Consider the following 18,678-nt stretch of genomic DNA (forward strand, 5'->3'; position numbering starts at 1 on the left):
ATTATCTTATCTTATCTTATCTTAAAACCATGGGTAACCATGTTACAGTTCCACGTCATACACATAGTTAACAATTGTTATATTACGTTTCATATCAAGTTTGCCAGTCATTTTTCTTGAGGATAATTTTATATCAAATCAAAGGCTTAGTGACATGTCTTAATGTCTTTGTTTTGTTCAAGTTGTGCGTGATAGTGTCTGTGTGTGAGTGTGTGTGTAAGGATCGGATCATGCTCGCCCTGCACTGTCTGAGCTTCATTAGGTGAGTTTCACACCAAACAACCAAACAAACTTTGCCTTTTTTGATTTAATTTCTCCCACATCGACACCAAAGTCGTGGTTTCCTTTATTTCAAAGATCCCACAACAGTGTGTTGTTCTGTTTATCAGCAAAACATTTACACTTTTTGCCTTTTTTAGATCTGAAAATAATTATTTTCCCCACATAAATCTTACGGGGATTAAGTTTAATGCTGATAAACTGAAACTGAAATGAATGTTGGTTGAATGACTGAGACTAAGGCTGTGTTCACATCAGTAAAATGGTCTCTAAGGGTTGAAGGCAGGCTACTGTAATTTAATTCATTTTGCTATTGGCTGAGAGTACAGATTATTTGGATTGTCCTGTGTCATCAACTTTCACTGTTGGCTCCTCCTCTCCTAAAAAAGATGAGAATGGGGGGGGGGGTCCTCCAATCACAGCCCTCAGTGAGCATTGATTGACAGATTTAATGAGGAAGTCTAATGCTCTGTGTGAAAGAGCCGCTGTAGTGGTGATGTTTTTGATGTACTTCTCACTGCTGTGTGTGTGTGTGTGTGTGTGTGTGTGTGTGTGTGTGTGTGTGTGTGATGCCGCAGTGTTCTGAGGTTCATGGCGGGAGGAGTTTGTGAGTAATATAGCGTCTGTGGGGCTGTGTGTGTGTGTGTGTGTGTGTGTGTGTGTGTGTGTGTGTGTGTGTGTGTGTGTGTGTGTGTGTGTGTGTGTGTGCGCTTGTGGGCTGTGTATTGTGTGTAGTAGTTGAGCAGACAGTGGTCTGTCACTGCCAGCATTGACCGGCCGCCTGAGTGGGCGTGTCTTACTGAGTCAGGAGTAACGCCCATAATTAATGCATTTTTTTAATTCCCCCCCTAGTGGCAGGTCAGCAGAAAGCATTAGATTAGTTAGTCTAAGTACAAGTAAAATTACTGATTTAGAAAGATACTCAAAACAGTACAAGTACTCATCAATTACAGTAACATGAGTACTTGTACTCCATTACTTTGAACTATGCCTACAGGCGGGCGTCGACCATGCAGTACGCCGTGGCCCCCATCCTCTGCGTTCAACCCACTCGAGCGCTGGTGGACGAGAAGTTTAAGGTGCTGGTGAAGAACCTTCCTCCGGGACGTCCGTTCACCGTGCGCTCTCTGCATCTGTCTGAGGACAAAGACTACTGGGAGGCCTACGGGCACTACGTCAGCGACCACCAGGGGGAGCTGTCAGGTGGGTTAAAGGTGCAGTATTATGTATGAAAAATTAACTTTATAATGCTTTTGCTACAGTGATATACACTCCTTTAGCCTCATTCAGAGTTAAAAAAAAGTTTAAAAAGTTCTGTTTCCTCCCTTTCTTGTTATTCCACATTTTATAAAAAGTCAGCTCCATATGTCTCCAAATCGTCATATGTAGTGCTATAAGTTAGCACATCGTAAACAGTAAGAACACTTTTCTGACACCACACTTGTTGCTTTTTCTCTCCTTCAAATATAATATTTATCATAGCGCACTCGCAGCATGTAGCGGTTCACAATGTCCGAGTGTCCGTGCTTGCTGCTACCTGTTTAGCATTAAGATAGTGGAAGCTGCAAAGGCTCTGGTCGGCAAACTCTTTCTTGCACAATTTGCACAGAACTAGGCTTTTATTTTCCATCAAGTGTTTTTAAAAGACAAAATGAATGCGAACGAAGCTGCAAAGCTCGGCATCTGTATACCGGGAACTCTTGAAATGAGAACGGTTCCACGCTATTTGGAGTGCTAAAAATATAACATTGTTAATCATATTTTTTCCTGTAGTTAACTAGTCGCAATTAACGCGTTAAAGTGACAGCCCTTAAACATAATAATTTATGAAGCTGCCCGAGCTTTCGTTTGTTATAAATGTCGTTGGTTTGTTCTTTCAGTGAGGGACGATCTGAGCTTTGGTGGCACGTATACGGGCAGAGAGCCGATGGGTCTACTGTGCACCATGTGTCCCATCCCTGGGAGCCGTCCTGGTCTCAGGTACATGTTTACCATGAAAACATCATATAAAGTGTGGTTTAGCATTAAACTGTGGTTCGATACTCCTGCTGGTGACACGTAGGTGACCCAACTTGAAGTGGTCAGTGGCTAAGTAACAGCTGCAACTCTCAATTTCAACCACCCAAACATGTCAACAAACTGACTCTCCTCCAACAAACGTCCTGTCATTTTCAACCTCCTACAATCTGCTGTTATAACTTCAAGGTGCTAGGTTAACACAACAGCACCATTTGGTCTTGAACTGACAGTACTAATAAGAAATATGACATATACACAGAGCTAAAGTTAAAGCAGAACAAAGTAACTTTTTCACCTTAATAAATCCTTCTCATAGTCCCTGTGAGGGTAATACAAGTGTTTATGGGGTGATTGGGGGGTCTTTCATCCCCCACTACTGTCTCTGGCCAGAAAACCACACTTGCAACTTTCCTGCCTCCGACCCGGTGGCAGACGTACTGCTTTACGTCAGCCCAACACAAACTAATGCTAGATTATGACCAGCACCGTGGCTGCACACGGTTGTTATGTCAGGGCGGAGCCAGCAAAACAAAGGCAGAGAAGACCTTTGTCTGAGGAACGGAGCAACTCCATGTAGTGACAGCTCAGCAGAAACACACACACTATACGTGTGAAAGCACCCTTAGTGTCACTGTTGTATTAGGATTTTTCAGTGATCGTTTGCTACTGTCTTGGGAGAACAAAGGTGTGCATGTAGCTATGGGGTGGGGCAGGCGGCGGGGGGTGGAGAGTGTTTACGACAGTGACATAACCAAGGGACCTTTAGGGGGAGCACTGCGTGCAAGTTACTTAGTTACGCTTTAAGACATTATATTCATCTTAAAGGTGCAGTCTGTAACTCTTATATAAGTGACTTTTTGTCATATTTGCTAAAGATGTCACTATGTAAGGACAGCTTTACATGAAACTAGTAGTTTGTGTGAAAAAAACAGGCTCATTGAGCCCCGCCCCCTGCTGCTCCTGCAGCTCTTGGCAGATTGCCAAAATGCACCGCAACCGAGCAAAAACAACCAATCAGAGCCAGGATTGGGGTCAATTACATTTTTTCAGTTATAATTATATTTTTATTTACCCATGTTCAATTTCAGTTGAATTACGATTACAGTGACTGGCATTTTTTCAAACACAATTAATTACTGAGCCTGAAATAAATAACCTAATAAAAGTATGGCAATTACAATTACAATGTCAATTCTCTAAACTCAGTTACAATTTAATTATGATTACGACAGCAACAGATCTTAAAAATTACAATTACAATTATAATTATGCCATAATTGTACTTAATTATCAATTACAAACACAGTTGACCCCAACCCTGGTTCACGCCCACTTATGTATATGCATGAAGGCCCAAAAAACAGCCTGTTTTTAGGAGCGCTCTGAAAGTGACTTTTCAGAGGCTAAAACTCCAGAAAACAGTCCAGTTTGGGAAAATAAACCTCAAATACTATGTTGTTGGGGTTCTTAGAACAAATGGAGATGGGTGAAAAATAACATGATATGGTACCTTTTTGCGCAGGTTACGCAAGAAGGACGTGACAACCCCGATGTTGGTGACCATCTCCGTTTACAGCGGACACGAGGACCACAGGGATCAGACTCCTCTGGCTTCGGTGGTCACTGAGCGATGGTACATGGCACCGGGGGTTCAGCGGTTCCCCCTGCAGCAGAGCGAAGTGAGAGGAACGCTGTTCGTACCTCCAGGTACAACCACATCACCGTCCATTAAACCTTGGGTACTTCAGAAACGTAAAGTTCTCTTTAGTTATTTACTGTCCCTTTAAAGCAAGGATGGAGTCTCACAAGAAACATGAAACATTCAACCGAGGATTGGTCGATCAGCTAAACAGTGTCGCTAGGCTAAAGGCAAAGCCGTTGCACGGTAACAGGTACAGCCATTGCTAGACAACAGGCAAATTTGAGGCTACGTTACCAAGATGTACTTTGCTAGGCTACAGGAAAAGCTGGTCGCCGTTATGTTACTGCAGGGGGTGTCAAACTCATTTTAGTTCAGGGGCCAAATATGGACCAGTTTGATCTCAAGTGGGCCACAGATTATAAAAATATTGTGGAGTTGCATTAAATTGCTGAATTTGTTTATCTAAAACTGGATTATTTGGTAATTTACACAATAATTCATGTTTTCTGTGTCATATTTACTTTCTCCTGTGGGCTGAATCACATTCTCTAAAGGATTTGGCCCCTCGGCCCTTGAGTTTGGCACGTGTGTTACAAGTACAGCCATCTCTAGACTCCATACACAGGTGTTGCTAGGTTACAGGCAGAGATGTTGCTAGGCTACAGTAGGATAGATATTTTTCCTGGTGTTTGACCAATTTTGGGGCAACTTTCTGATCCTTTGGCAGAACAAACATGTCACTGAACTCAAATATCAATATTTAAAGTTCAGAGGTTAAAGATCTTCACGAACCTTCAGAGGTGAAAAGAGTACTGATATATTTACTCATGTAGAAGTACTGTTACAAGATTGGAATTGTACTCAAGTACAAGTAAAAAGTAGCTCAATTAAATAGTACTTACGAGTTACTTTCCACACGTTTATATTTGGTAATAAAACGGTTCCCTTGCATACAGTAAACATCTCATGTATAAACTTAAAAAAGAAAAGACTAAATCTACCACAATTTGAACTTAATTTATTTTCCTCAAAGGCATCTGTATAAAATCAAAGGTTTGTCAAAAATGTACAATTGTTTTTTTTAAATAAAATAACACAAAAATAAAAAAGTTTATGAACTCTAAAACTAAGACAATAACCAGCATTCAATGCTGTTTTTTTTCGTTTAATCTGATTGGTCGGTTATGATGTGATGCATTTGATTGTTGTCAGGTTATTTCTATTTTTTGTAGTTTCACAATGTTCGTTGATCATTTTTAAAACAAAAAATAATAATTTGCTCAGTAAAGGTGGGGTGTTGAAATGTAATGAATTACTTTACTTCTTTTAAAATGACTGATTTAGAAATACATTAAAAAAAAGTACAAGTACCTATAAAAGCAACTCAATTACAGTAACGTTAGTACTTTTAATCCATTACTTTCACCTCTGCAAACCTTACCAATATAGTTTCACCGTCACCTTGTGTACTGTTGTTATAACCGTGACCTTTGACCTCCTGCAGGTCCTGGGCCATTCCCGGGAATGCTGGACATGTGGGGGGGCGGGGGCGGCCTGTTGGAGTACCGAGGCGCTCTGTTGGCGTCTCACGGTTATGCGTGTTTGTCTCTGGAGTATTTCAAACCTGGAGAGCTGGAGACGGCCAACCAGCAGTACAGCTACTTTGAGGTATGGGAGCTTTTTATCATCATCACTACTTTTCCCTCAGAGGGAGTCACTGGGGTTTGAGATTGGCAATGAAACTTTGACTGACTGCCACAAAGTAAACCAAGCAGAACACATGTATAGATTACAGTGTCCACTATATGTGGACTAAGTATAATTGCGAGACTTGGCCGCAGGAATACGGACACTTTGCATTATTTTGTTGTTTCACATCTAAAGTGGCGCTAATAATTTTAAAGTCTAATGCTCAGAAATGTCTGGGTCTCCTCTTCTGTTTACACGTACCGCGTCATGTTTACTCGGAGAGGAATGGTCATGTGACCAGGTACGTCACGTTCTGTGACGTGTATTTGCGGAATATACAGTTTATTTTTTTAATAAAATGTAATATGGACGTGTGATATGCTTTTAATTAGCTACATTTTTCATTGTTTGTTTCATTGTACATTTGTATTCTTTTAGGGTCACATTTCAACATTCTGTCCAGGGACTACAGATGAAAAATAGCCTTCTAGCTAAATCTGGTACATTTTCTGTTTAGATATTAATGTTCACTGTCCCTGTTAAATAAACCAATAAAAACAAGAAAAAAAAGTGTTTCCATAGCGCTTTTGCAACACATTTCAATATCAAAATGTCTGAAATACCTCCTCATGAAAGAGTAAAAACTTAATAATGATATTTGAGTGTTTTTTTTTAATTCAGGTGTTTCCATTACCAGTTTATATAGGGGTAATGGAAACTCAGCGACTAGGGGGAGAAAAGCTCCGCCCCCCCCAAACTCTGCATATGGAATGGAACAAGAGAACCTTAATTCACCACATCCAGGTTTAAACATTTATTTATCCCCAAAACTCTCCCAAATCATCAATAGCGTTGCAAAAATCTGTAATGGACACCCAGCTAGAGGTCCAAAGTTGTCTTTACAGTTTTCCCAATTTCATTAAAAAAAATAAAATTCTTAAAATAATGTAGATAATATACAAATATTTAAGTGCCATTAAACACAGTGACTGTACAAAATATGTCTTTGTGTAATTCTTACACTCACTACACACACAAGATGGTTTTTCAAACATCCAAAGGATTTTAGAAAGAAAACCAGCCCAAATCCAATTTGGGATCAACGTGTTCAAATTTTCTGTGCCGGTTGCGCTCGCTTAGAGCCACGTGATCCCCCTATGCAGGGAAAAATTCCTGTTGAGAGCCCTGGATATTACTCAAATTTCTACACATTTGTGCTTGAAAAGCTACTACACAAGGCCTTACTACTTTCTTCTTGTTTGCTTAGACGGCGTTTAACATCATCAAAGATCATCCTCAGGTGAATCCGGACCGAGTCGGGATCTTCGGTCTCTCTCTTGGATCAGCTGTGACTTTAAACTTGGCCACAGAAAGCGCCATAGTGGAGGTAAATAACCACAGCACAAGCAGTTAAGACTCATTGATCACCCTGACCCCTGACGTCACGCTGAAACATCCTCAGTGCTACTCTGTAAGCTACGCTCATGCTAACTTGTCAGTACTTCTTTTGTTGTGCAGCCTCGATGTGTCGTCTGCGTCAGCTCCAACAACATTTTTTCTCGCGACATGTCCATAGTTACGGCCTACACGAACCTTTCCAAGTACGAGTCGTTACTGGTTTTTACCTTACTGGTTTTTACTGGATGTTAGTGTTTTTTTTTTTACTGTTTTTTACTGGATGCTAGTGGTTTTTACTGTATATTAGTGATTGTTACTGGTTTTTACTGATGTTACTGGTTTTTACTGGATGTTAGTGTTTTTTACTGTATATTAGTGATTGTTACTGGTTTTTACTGGATGTTAGTGTTTTTTTTTTTACTGGTTTTTACAGGATGTTACTGGTTGTTACTGGTTTTCTTGCTAGTTGATACTGGATTCTATTGGATGTTTCAATTTTTTACTATAAGTTACTGCTTTTTTTACTTGATGTTACTGGTTTTTTATTGGTTGTTACTGGTTTTTACAGGATGTTACTGGTTTTCTTACTAGTTGATACTGGATTCTATTGGATGTTACTAGTTTTTACTATAAGTTACTGGTTTTTACTTAATGTTATTGGTTGTTACTGTTTTTTTTACTTGATGTTACTGGTTTTTTATTGGTTGTTACTGAATGTTACTGGTTGTTACTGGTTTTCTTGCTAGTTGATACTGGATTCTATTGGATGTTTCAATTTTTTACTATAAGTTACTGTTTTTTTTACTTGATGTTACTGGTTTTTTATTGGTTGTTACTGGTTTTTACAGGATGTTACTGGTTTTCTTACTAGTTGATACTGGATTCTATTGGATGTTACTAGTTTTTACTATAAGTTACTGGTTTTTACTTAATGTTATTGGTTGTTACTGTTTTTTTTACTTGATGTTACTGGTTTTTTATTGGTTGTTACTGAATGTTACTGGTTGTTACTGGTTTTCTTGCTAGTTGATACTGGATTCTATTGGATGTTTCAATTTTTTACTATAAGTTACTGTTTTTTTTACTTGATGTTACTGGTTTTTTATTGGTTGTTACTGGTTTTTACAGGATGTTACTGGTTTTCTTACTAGTTGATACTGGATTCTATTGGATGTTACTAGTTTTTACTATAAGTTACTGGTTTTTACTTAATGTTATTGGTTGTTACTGTTTTTTTTACTTGATGTTACTGGTTTTTTATTGGTTGTTACTGAATGTTACTGGTTTTTACTGGTTGTTTCTGGATGTGTTCGATCACAGGTGTCCGGTAAAACATGATGAGAATAACTGTGAGGTCTGGAGAGATGTAGTTCTGCCCTTCATGAAGGATACTTCCAATAATATCAAAGTAAGATGTCAAAGTATGACATTTTGAGGTTTTTTTTTTTTTTAGCTCAAAAGTTACAATTTTTCAGGATTTATTGTTGTTTTGTGTTTGTTTTTAGGTGGAGAAAATCCGATGTCCCATGTTGTGTATCAGCGGCTGTGACGATCAGAACTGGCCTGCAGTGGAAATTGTGGATAATGTGAGAGCTGAAACTTACCTGGGTTCATTATGGTGTCAGACTTGTGGGCCTGGTTTCTCAAAAATCTGGATAAAATTGATCCGGATTTGGTAATCCTTTTTAAGCTATCCATGATCAAGTACTGTATACCCTTTTACTTTAGAGCTGGCTTTTCAACTTAATATTGGATTGGATTAATCGGATCTGGATTGAAATCTGGATAACCAGTGCTCATCTTTGTTTAATAAAGACCCTGACCGACCTCCTGCATTCTACCTGAACCAGAACCAGCAAACAGGACATACTGGTTATCTTATTAGTTGTGTCTAGTTCTTACTGGAAGTTATTGGTTTTTTACTTGATGTTACTGGTTTTTATTGGTTGTAACTGTTTTTACTGGTTTTCTTACTGGTTGTTACTAGTTTTTTTTTTTTAACAAGATGTCACTGGTTTTTACTGGTGGTTACTATTTTTTTACTGGATGTTACTGGTTTTGTATTGGTTGCTTCTGGTTTTCTTACTGAACGTTACTGTGTTTTTACTGGACATTACATTTTTTCTTACTAGTTGTTACTGTTTTTTTACTTGTTGTTACTGGTTGTTACTAGATGTTACTAGGTCTTACAGGAAGTTACTGGGTTTTTTACTTGATGTTACTGGATTTCATTGGTTGTATCTGTTTTTAGTGGTTTTTACTGGATGTTATTTTTTTCTTACTGGTTGTTACTGGTTTTCAACTTGTTACTGGTTATCTTATTAGTTGTTACTGGTTATTACTGGATGTTACTAGTTCTTACAGAAAGTTACTGGTTTTTTACTTGAGTGTTTCTGGATGTTACTAGTTTTTTTTACTGGATGTTACAACAAGGGATGCAATAGTTAGACACTATTTCGAATTTGGATTTGTTTTGGATTTCAAAAACCAGTGATGCCATTGCTTTGTTATGTTGTTTTATTATTGCATACATTACAAAAAATAATCTAAAAACAAAACAACAATATTTTTGATTGTAATGAATATATATAAATTAGTGACAGAATTAAATATATATTTTTGTGGTCAATATTGACAGCTATACCGAAAGGCTGAATACATTAATGATAATAACCTACCTAATCTGTAGCCTGATGTGACGCATGAACAAACCAAATTAAAACTTTCTGAATAACATGAATATCTTTTAATCCAGTGTTTCTCAAATGGGGGTACGTTTAGCCCTAGGGGTACGCGATTGCACTACAGGGGGTACTTGAGAGAGTCTGAGTAAAATGAACAAATTAAAGCATTAAAAATATGGGGCTTCATAATGTTTATTTTAAGATGACACAAAAAACACACACACTCAGAGAGAAAAATACTTATTGTTACTTGCAACACGCAACACGAGAGCAAAGACACACTAAATGAGAAAAAAAAAACACACAAGATCACTACGAAATACACAAAAATAACAGAAAAACATACGACACGACACCAAAAACGCACACTCTGAAAGAGAATGATTTAAATAATACCAACAACACACAAAAACGACCACAAAAACACACAAAATAAGAGAAAAATATACTAAATAACAATAAATAATGAATGTTAAAAAGATCAGACAACACCAAAAACCCACAAAATGATGATAGAAATGATCTGGATTAGAACATGAACTTCAAATACAAGGATCAGTCTTTCTACCACATCAGGAGGGAGATGATCATAAAATATAAGAACTACAGAAATAAATCTATTCAGGAGGCACTAAATCCTGTTTTATTCCACTTATTTATAAAGTTAGATTCTTTAAAATGCGTGGTATCACTCATTCATTCCATTGTTATGCTTTATAGTTGTTTTTTCACAGAATTCTGAGCAAAATGTTGTAGTCAAAAAAAGCAGGTACTTCTATTCAAAAGTAAAAGAAAGGGGGTACTTGAGCCAAAAAAGCTTGATCTAAATATAGTATTATTTGATACACTTTTAAAGTTTCATTACATGTTGGGCCTGAAATCCACCCTGAATCCACTTTACTGATGGGATCAGTTTGATTCAGATATTTTGGATCAAAGTATTTCCAATCCTACAAAAAAATTCTGAAAAACCTAAATTTAAGATTTTATCTAGATCAAAACCAAGATTGGATTATGTGATCTAATCTGATTGTTTCAGTTTTTTTTTTTTCTTGAAAAATCAATTTTCAAAATTTGATCTAATCAGTTACAGTATATCAAATCCGAGCTGATTACTTAGGGGCTAGACCGGGCCCTAGAGCTTCTTTCCTTAAAATGGATCATTAGGGTCGTGACCTTTGACCCTCAGATGATGGAGACGCTGCGTGCGGCGGGTAAGGACCACCTGCTGACCAGAGTTGATTATCCGGACGCCGGCCACCTGATAGAGCCTCCATTCACTCCTCACTTCAGATCGACCAACTTCCTCAGAAGCATCGCACAGGACAAAGGTGAGTCGTCAAAACTCACTTTAATTGGGAAATTAGGGGAAAAGCAAAAATGGGTGAGAAAAGGAGTATGAATTACCACATAATTTAGTGGTGATATATCGGTCGGGTTGCAAAGGTGCAGGATCTGGCAATTTTCCATGGGAACTTAAGCATGGGAATTTTGTCAATAATCAAAAAAAGAAAGTGTTCATGGGTATAAATTATTGAAATAAAAAACATAAAATAACACACTTAAAATCATTTCAACAGATTTTTTTGGATGTAGAATTTTACAATGAATTTGTCATAAATTCATCGAAACTCTACAATATTTGCAGAGGTTGGCAGTTTTCCCATGCTTGTATGACACGGTGGAAGTCATTTTTACTCTCAAATTGCTGAAAGAAACCTAATTTTCCAAAAATCCTGCTCAATCCTCAAATTATTTAGCAAAATGTGCCTAAATTAACTAAATATAGTCCCTACTTGTCACCAATTGCTTGGATATTGTTGGTCCCTTATAAACTATACACTTTTATATAATTTATGGAAATGCAAAGTAGCACTAATGTTAGATTCCTATGGGGCCATTATTGTAACAAAACTATTTGTGTTTTTTAATACAATCCGTGTGTGTAGAATTAGGATTCGTAAACTAAGTTGTCTGTGATTAATCCATTCTGTGTGTCTGTAATAACATCCCTATGCGTGGGTCATCACGTTCTATTGGCTGTCTCTGTGGATGCGACTTTTGGGAACACATTTGGCGAATGCGATCTATAACTTTTTAAAGCTTGGATCTCCTGCAATACCGTGATAAACCAGCAGTTGTCACTGATACCAAGTGACAGACCCTCAGCACGTCACATTCTGAGTGAACAGAACAGAAGTCCACTGCACCTGCTTTCCCTCCCCAGGTCCTGGACCATGTCTCCACCAGTGGGCGTGCACTGTAGCCGTTCCCACTCAACGTTCTTGAAGCCAAAATACGGTGCTGCCATCTTGTAAATTTGACGGAATTTGGAGCCAGAGTCTACGCAGTAGGGTCCAGCAGGAGGAGCCCTGGTAACACGCTGCGCACCTTCATCCCAGTTACGCACTGTGGGTGGAGCAGCCCTGAAATATGGGCGTTCCCATTCAAATCTGGCTTTATGCACATTCTCCGGTGTGCGTAAGTCCTTTTCCTCTTACGTGCTTCTAACCCTGCAATTCACACTGCAATAATCTGATCAATGATCTGATCAAATCAACCAGTTATATTGTTTATCATTGAAGGCGTTTCAAATTATAAGTCCATCCATCCATCCATTTTCATACCCGCTTATTCCTGTTTATCAGGGTCGCGGGGGTCTGCCGGTGCCCATCTCCGGCTCTCATAGGGCACTGGGCGGGGGTACACCCTGGACAGGGCGCCAGTCCATCACAGCAAATTATAAGTAAACTTTATAATTTTCACAGATTTCAATGACATTTACTAGCGTTGGAAAAACTCCATGTACCGTGATTTCTCGACAGCCCCCAAAAAATGACATCACCACTTCTTTTCCTTCAGCCCGCCTTCATTCACAGACTACGCGGTTTTTGGCTCCTTACGCGCAGTGGGCGTGTCAGCAGCCTGAACTGGAGAATATGCGTAGGAGAGAAGCACATAACTGCAGAAAACGCTTAAATCCAGACGGGAGAATAGAGCCCAAAGAGAGCTACGCAAGATCTGTCAAATCCCGTTTTTCAACCTCAAATAACTTATTTAAAAACAAAATGCATAGACAAATGAGCACATGCACACAATGTAGGGCGATAATCACTAATGATCACAGCAGGTTTGGAAAAAAAACTTTGTGACGAGTATTTTAACTTTACAGTTTGACCAACATCCCATCTGTTATCATTGAGGAGGCGGGGTTTATGACCTATACTGCAGCCAGTCAGCAGGGGGAGCTCTAAAAAATAAAAGCTTCACTTCCCCGTGAGAGTGCGTCTTCCATTCTTTCTATGCTTGGTACCAGCGACAACTGCTGGTTTCTTGCGGTAATGCACAAGATACAAGTATTAAAAAGTTACAGATCGTATTTGCTAAATGTGTTCCAAAAGTCCCGTGCACAGAGACAGCCAATAGAATGTCCCGGTTTGATGACCCACGCATACGGATGTTAAGACTGACACACAGATTGGATTACACACATACAATTTAGTTTACGAATTCTACACACGGATTGAAACACACACACGGATCAAGGTACAAACACACAGATTGTACTATGCACACAATTTTTTGTTACAGTAATGGCCCCATAGATTCCCCCTTCTGCGGCCGACTTGAATGTTTGGCCCCTGAAATAAAATGAGTTTGACACCCCTGCTTTAAATGCACATTGGTTTTAGTTTGAGTCTGAGGAGAAAAATATGACAGTCTGAATTTCTTTCAGCCTTTGACGTCTCCGTTTAAGTTCTTATAGTGTGTGTGTGTGTGTGTGTGTGTGTGTGTGTCAGTTTTGATGCTGTGGGGAGGTCAGACCAAACCTCACTCGGATGCTCAGGAGGATTCCTGGAGGAAGATTTTGAGTTTCCTGCAGCACAATCTCTATGGAAACGACCGCCCCTGAACCAACTACCAAGCTGTGACCTTTGACCTGTGCTAACACCTTAAGCACAATAATCATTACTTCAATGACTAAACGGTAGCTTCAGCGCTAACTGTAGAAAATAGGAAACAGCCAAATCTGTGTACCCTTTGCTCTTTGGTTATTTAGTTTCAAAACCAAATTAAAAAATATAAAAAACATTTTTTTTTTTTTTGTTTCATTAATTTAAAACCAGAAACAAGAAAATGGAAAAACCAAATATTGAAAAACCAGTGTATTTTTGATTAGTTTTAAACATTACTGATGAACTGGTGGATAGAAACTTTATTAATACATAAATAAATCAAAACAAAAAATGGATGTTTCGAAAAGCACACACGATACGTGATTAAAGGAACCAGAGGTGGTGTAATGACTCTACTGGTGCTCCTTGTTTCTTGTGATCAAATTCCATGTGTGTTGATGGCTGCTGTTAGTGGCCCACGGTATTATGGTATTATAACGTGCAAAATAAATATAATTACTGCCCTCAAAAAAGCTGTATTTGTTTTTGTAAAAGTGTCAAATCGTAGAAGTTCTAACATCTATTGTTTCCCACACCAGCTTTACAGTCAATAGGGATGCACAAAAGTGTTTGAGAACAAGAAGAAGCTGGGAAGGGGAGGGAGGGGGCGTGTTTAGTGGAGTAACAACTGCATCAGTCAATTTTATCAGCCCGATGAAGCTGTTTGAGCTGAAACATAACAGCATAACACACAACACAACAAAATGAAAACCCAAAAACTCAAAAAAAAAATACAATGAAAATACACAAAATTACAGAAAAAGACAAAAGAAACACACAAAAGAACTCCAAAAATACAATACACATTACAGAAAAATAAACTGAAGGACAATAGAAATACAAAAACTGACTCCAATGCCAGAAAAAAAGACAAGACAACAAATATACAGAAAAAGTACTCCAAAAATACAAAAATAAAATAAAAATACACAAAATGACTCCAAATGCACATTAAATGACACGAGTTGTTCTAGAACTCTAACACTCATTTTAAAATTATTTGACACTTTTTGCAGACCCCATCCTCTCACATACATATTAACTAAGGGGGCTATATTACGAATCTAGATTACCTGTTATCGTGCTAACTTCCAGGATTTAATCAGTGCGTGCTGAGGGGCATTCCATTTAGGAGGGTCAACAAACTCTTAGTCTATCCATAAACTCTGGGTTAACATACCCCGCGATGGAAAACTCTGGGTATTTGATTCCATTACAGCTGGTATGAAGTGGGTTAATCAACCCTGAGTATGTAAACCTTGGGTAACTTACGTGCACGCGCGCGATAAAAAGCCATCATTAATGGATCAGAGATGACTCGAGCTGCCATGGCAACCACCCGGAAGAGAGTGATTTATTTCACCCTAATGGGTGAAATAAGCCGGTGTTTGAGGAATATGAGCCTGTTCTAAAGGTGCGTTCAGTCTTCAGTGATTATAGTGGCTTAAATCACCTGTATTTAGTCACACTTTTTGGTCACTTCATTACTTTATTGCTTCAGTGACGTGACGAGCGATGAGTGGAGGTGAGTCTGAGGCTTTTGTATTGCAGTGATGAGTCATTGGAACCAGGTGTGCCTGCTCGGAGTCCACGCCCCACCAGGACCAAGCCTAAAAGAAAAACAAAGAGCCACAAGAGGGAGACAAAAACAGGCACATATGGCCAAAAACATAACAAGAGGTCTACTTGAATAGAAACGCGTGTGTGCTGTAATAAAGTTTAACTGCAGAGCGCTGTCTGTTTATCATCCAATGGATTAATATCATAAATAATCTCACGCTTTTATACATTAACAGTGTCAGCAGTTTCCTGTCTGAGTTCTCTCATTCCTGCCTTTTATGTAACAACAGTGTTGTCTTTGGTCTGAATTATGGATTTTAATTATTCATCCATTTAAACTTCAGCAACCTGGTTGGTACTAAGTTATGAAGTGGATCAGATCTGAGAGAGTATAAAGCTCCGCCTCCTGCTGTGTGCTGCACTAATACTGTTGCTCTTCACTGTCATCATGGATTTATATTCATTATATTTGTTTAAGATCACAAACTGTTCCTCCATTGATTGGCCATGTGCAAGCGCATGTAGCGAGGCTGTAATCACGGCTTAAATTAGCGTGTGGTGATCAAAGGTGATCGACCTTTGTAGTACAGCTTGTGCCTGAGAAGGAATGTTTGGTTAGTTCAAGCCAGCTAACGGAGATTAATCCAATCTAGATTCGTAGTATAGGCCCTCGATGTTCCAGTGCTTGTTTGTTTTCACATGTTACATAATGTCTACAGCGTTTCAGCACAGGAACTCATAGAATATGTCACAGATAAATGAAAACAGCTGGTTGGACACGTCTCCACTGCTCTAATTACACCAGACATAAGCAACTGGTGGCCCGGGGGCCTCAAGCAGGCCCCAAAGTAAACACACAGCACGACAACTGAAACACACAAAATGACTTAAAAAGACACAAAATTACGGAACAAAAAGACAAAATGACTCAAAAAACACAAAACGAGAACAAGAATACACAAAATGACTCCAAAAATAGACAAAATTATTCAAAAAACACAAACAAAAACAAAAATACAGAGAATGACAGAAAAAAATATTCAAAATGACATTTTAAAAAAGACCCCCAAACACATCAAATGACGACAAAACACACAAAACAACAATATAATACACAAAAAAAAAATTCTGTCCTGCTTCATTATTACCACATAGAAATGAGTGTTTACAGGTCAAAGACCTGCTGGAATTCTTTTGCGGAAATTGAGGACACATCAGCAGAGGCCTCTGAAGAAGACTGGCAGTTGACAGTCAAAACAGTCAAAAATTCTTGAAAAACAGTTTTGTTAATACATTTTCATATATATATCAAAGAGCATCTGCTCAAAAGGAATAATTTATTTATTTGAGACCCAAAAAATTGCATTTATCACATTTGCAAAGTTTTTTTTTTTAAATTCAAAAGTAGTTTTTTGCATTTGGGCCATATTATGGGTAGTACAATTGTGTCTTTATTATTCCATAAAAAATTGTACATTTTAATCAAAAAATGTTTAATAATTATTTAATATTATTCAGAAAAAAATCAAAATATCTCACAAATCGAACTTAATTTAGTTTTAAAAAAAAGAAAAACGCTGCTTATCTGGTTTTTGTTGTTTCTGTAATTTCGTTTTGGTTTTAAGTCAGTGGAATAAAATACAATAAAAGTCGCTCCATATTTGATATTTTGTTTCTTTTGTTTGTTTTTTGTGGCATCCAGTGTGGTGAGCAAAACAGAAATTTCATTGTGCACATGATAATAAACACTTTGCATATTGAAAAAGAATAATCAAAGAACAAACGGATTGTGGTCCTTTCTACATAAGTCTCACAATTCTACATACTGTAGTTTTAAATATGATAATAAAATGATATAAAATATGTTCACACTGATTTAATAAGTGAATACATTGTTGGTGTAGTTGTTCCCTAGTTGCTATGGTTACACCTCCTGGATTCCATGGGAACAGTAGCGTTTGAATTTGACTTTCATCTTTAGCAGAGACTTTAACTTGAAAGCTGCAGATGAAGAGACACTTTACACGACAGTTCAGTGAACACACCGTCAGTTACAAAACTACAAAGATGGCTCCAACTACAGAGCCCACTGTGACCTCTAGTGGACAGCAGACGGATCGCATTGTGGAGCACGACCAGGCAGAGCGAGGGAGAGCTAATGACTGTCTGGATTGGATTCAGTTCTATACGTTTGAACTTGGGAACTTTCATGAAAGGGAAAGTGAGTTAAGACTCCAGTATGAACAGAAGTATGAACGTTTAGAGAAGAAGTATGAGAAAATGGTTTCTGAGAGGGAGAAGATCATCGAGGAGCACGAAGCCAAAACGATGAAGCTGAAAAACCAGAACTGGAGTCTCAGCAAAGAATTGTTGAATCTCCAGCATCAGCTGGAAGCTACAAAAAGTAGCATCTTAACACAGACTACAAATGAGAAGCAACTTAAGAAAGCAAACCAGAACTTTCAGGAGAGAATACAAAGTCTAGAGTTTGAATCCTCCAAAAAGCAAATCACAGAATCCCAGGCTGAGCTCCAAGGAAAGGAAAGGCTGCTGACATCTATTACTGAATTGGGTGTTAGAACTCAGCAGCTATGGAAGGACAAAGATGTTTTAATTCAAAAAAACCATTCACTTGTTGCTTTGATGGAGGACATGAGAAATGAAAAAGGTTTCGAGATGAAAAATCACAACATGGAATTAAACTATCTTCAGTGTAAAATGGAGAAAACCAAAGAAGAGTCTCTGAAACATAGCCAGAAAATCAAAGATTTGGAGTTGGATTTTAAAACAGAGAAGCAGGTGAATGATAAACTGGTTTCTGAGAGGAAGACCATCATCAAGGATTACGAAGCTGAAATGATGAAGCTGAAAAACCAGAACCAGAGTCTCAGCGAAAAATTGTTGAAACTCCAGCATCAGTTGAATGCTTCATACCCTAGCATCTTGGGGACCGCTGGTGTGTGCAGGGTTGTAGGACGCGTGTATCCAATGCTACGGAGAATGTGAATAATCTTTAAAAAACTTTCTGCAATATCCTGGTCATTTATAGTTTTAATACGCAGAGTATATATTTAATTGTACTGTTGGTGACTTTAGTCCGTCATAACGGCCGAGATGTCTTCTGCTGGTCAAAAAGCTGAGCCGGTTAGAGTAGGCCGCAGCAAAAGCTCGCCCTGTCCTGAATCGGCTGCCCAACAAGTGGTTGACACTATTGCTAATGCCGCTGACACTCTTGATGCTAAACTTTTGAAATCCATGATGGACTCCCTCAAAGCTGATATCTTCAGAAAACGTTACTCTGTCATACAGTCTCCACTCCGAGAGACCGCATGACAGAGAGTAAAGTTTTCTGTTGAATGTTTTCTGTTATACTTTTTTAAATCATGAAAAGCACAATAAATTACCTTGTGTGTGAAATGCATGCACTGTACAAATTCATTTACCTTTCTTT

At 38.3% G+C, this 18,678-nt stretch overlaps 1 protein-coding gene across 1 annotated transcript; it reads left to right on the forward strand.

Annotated features, from left to right (window-relative positions):
* Positions 1 to 1,289: 1,289 nt before the first annotated feature.
* Positions 1,290 to 13,695, forward strand: LOC114477361 (acyl-coenzyme A thioesterase 4-like). The gene is made up of 10 exons (XM_028469666.1): positions 1,290 to 1,482; positions 2,160 to 2,259; positions 3,821 to 4,005; positions 5,445 to 5,608; positions 6,897 to 7,016; positions 7,148 to 7,230; positions 8,348 to 8,435; positions 8,533 to 8,613; positions 10,901 to 11,042; positions 13,512 to 13,695. Exons 1-10 carry the CDS (start codon positions 1,290 to 1,292, stop codon positions 13,622 to 13,624), a joined length of 1,269 nt encoding a protein of 422 aa, XP_028325467.1. The 3' UTR covers positions 13,625 to 13,695.
* Positions 13,696 to 18,678: the final 4,983 nt, after the last annotated feature.

This window comes from Gouania willdenowi, chromosome 1 (assembly GCF_900634775.1).
Source record: "Gouania willdenowi chromosome 1, fGouWil2.1, whole genome shotgun sequence".
Taxonomy (NCBI): Eukaryota; Metazoa; Chordata; class Actinopteri; order Blenniiformes; family Gobiesocidae; genus Gouania; species Gouania willdenowi.

Bases quoted from the DNA above. Each gene is read 5' to 3' on its own strand.
- LOC114477361 (XM_028469666.1), top strand. From the start codon at position 1,290: ATGCAGTACGCCGTGGCCCCCATCCTCTGCGTTCAACCCACTCGAGCG. The intron at 4,006-5,444 runs GTACAACCACAT...GACCTCCTGCAG, and splicing joins AACGCTGTTCGTACCTCCAG to GTCCTGGGCCATTCCCGGGA. The intron at 7,231-8,347 runs GTACGAGTCGTT...GTTCGATCACAG, and splicing joins GCCTACACGAACCTTTCCAA to GTGTCCGGTAAAACATGATG.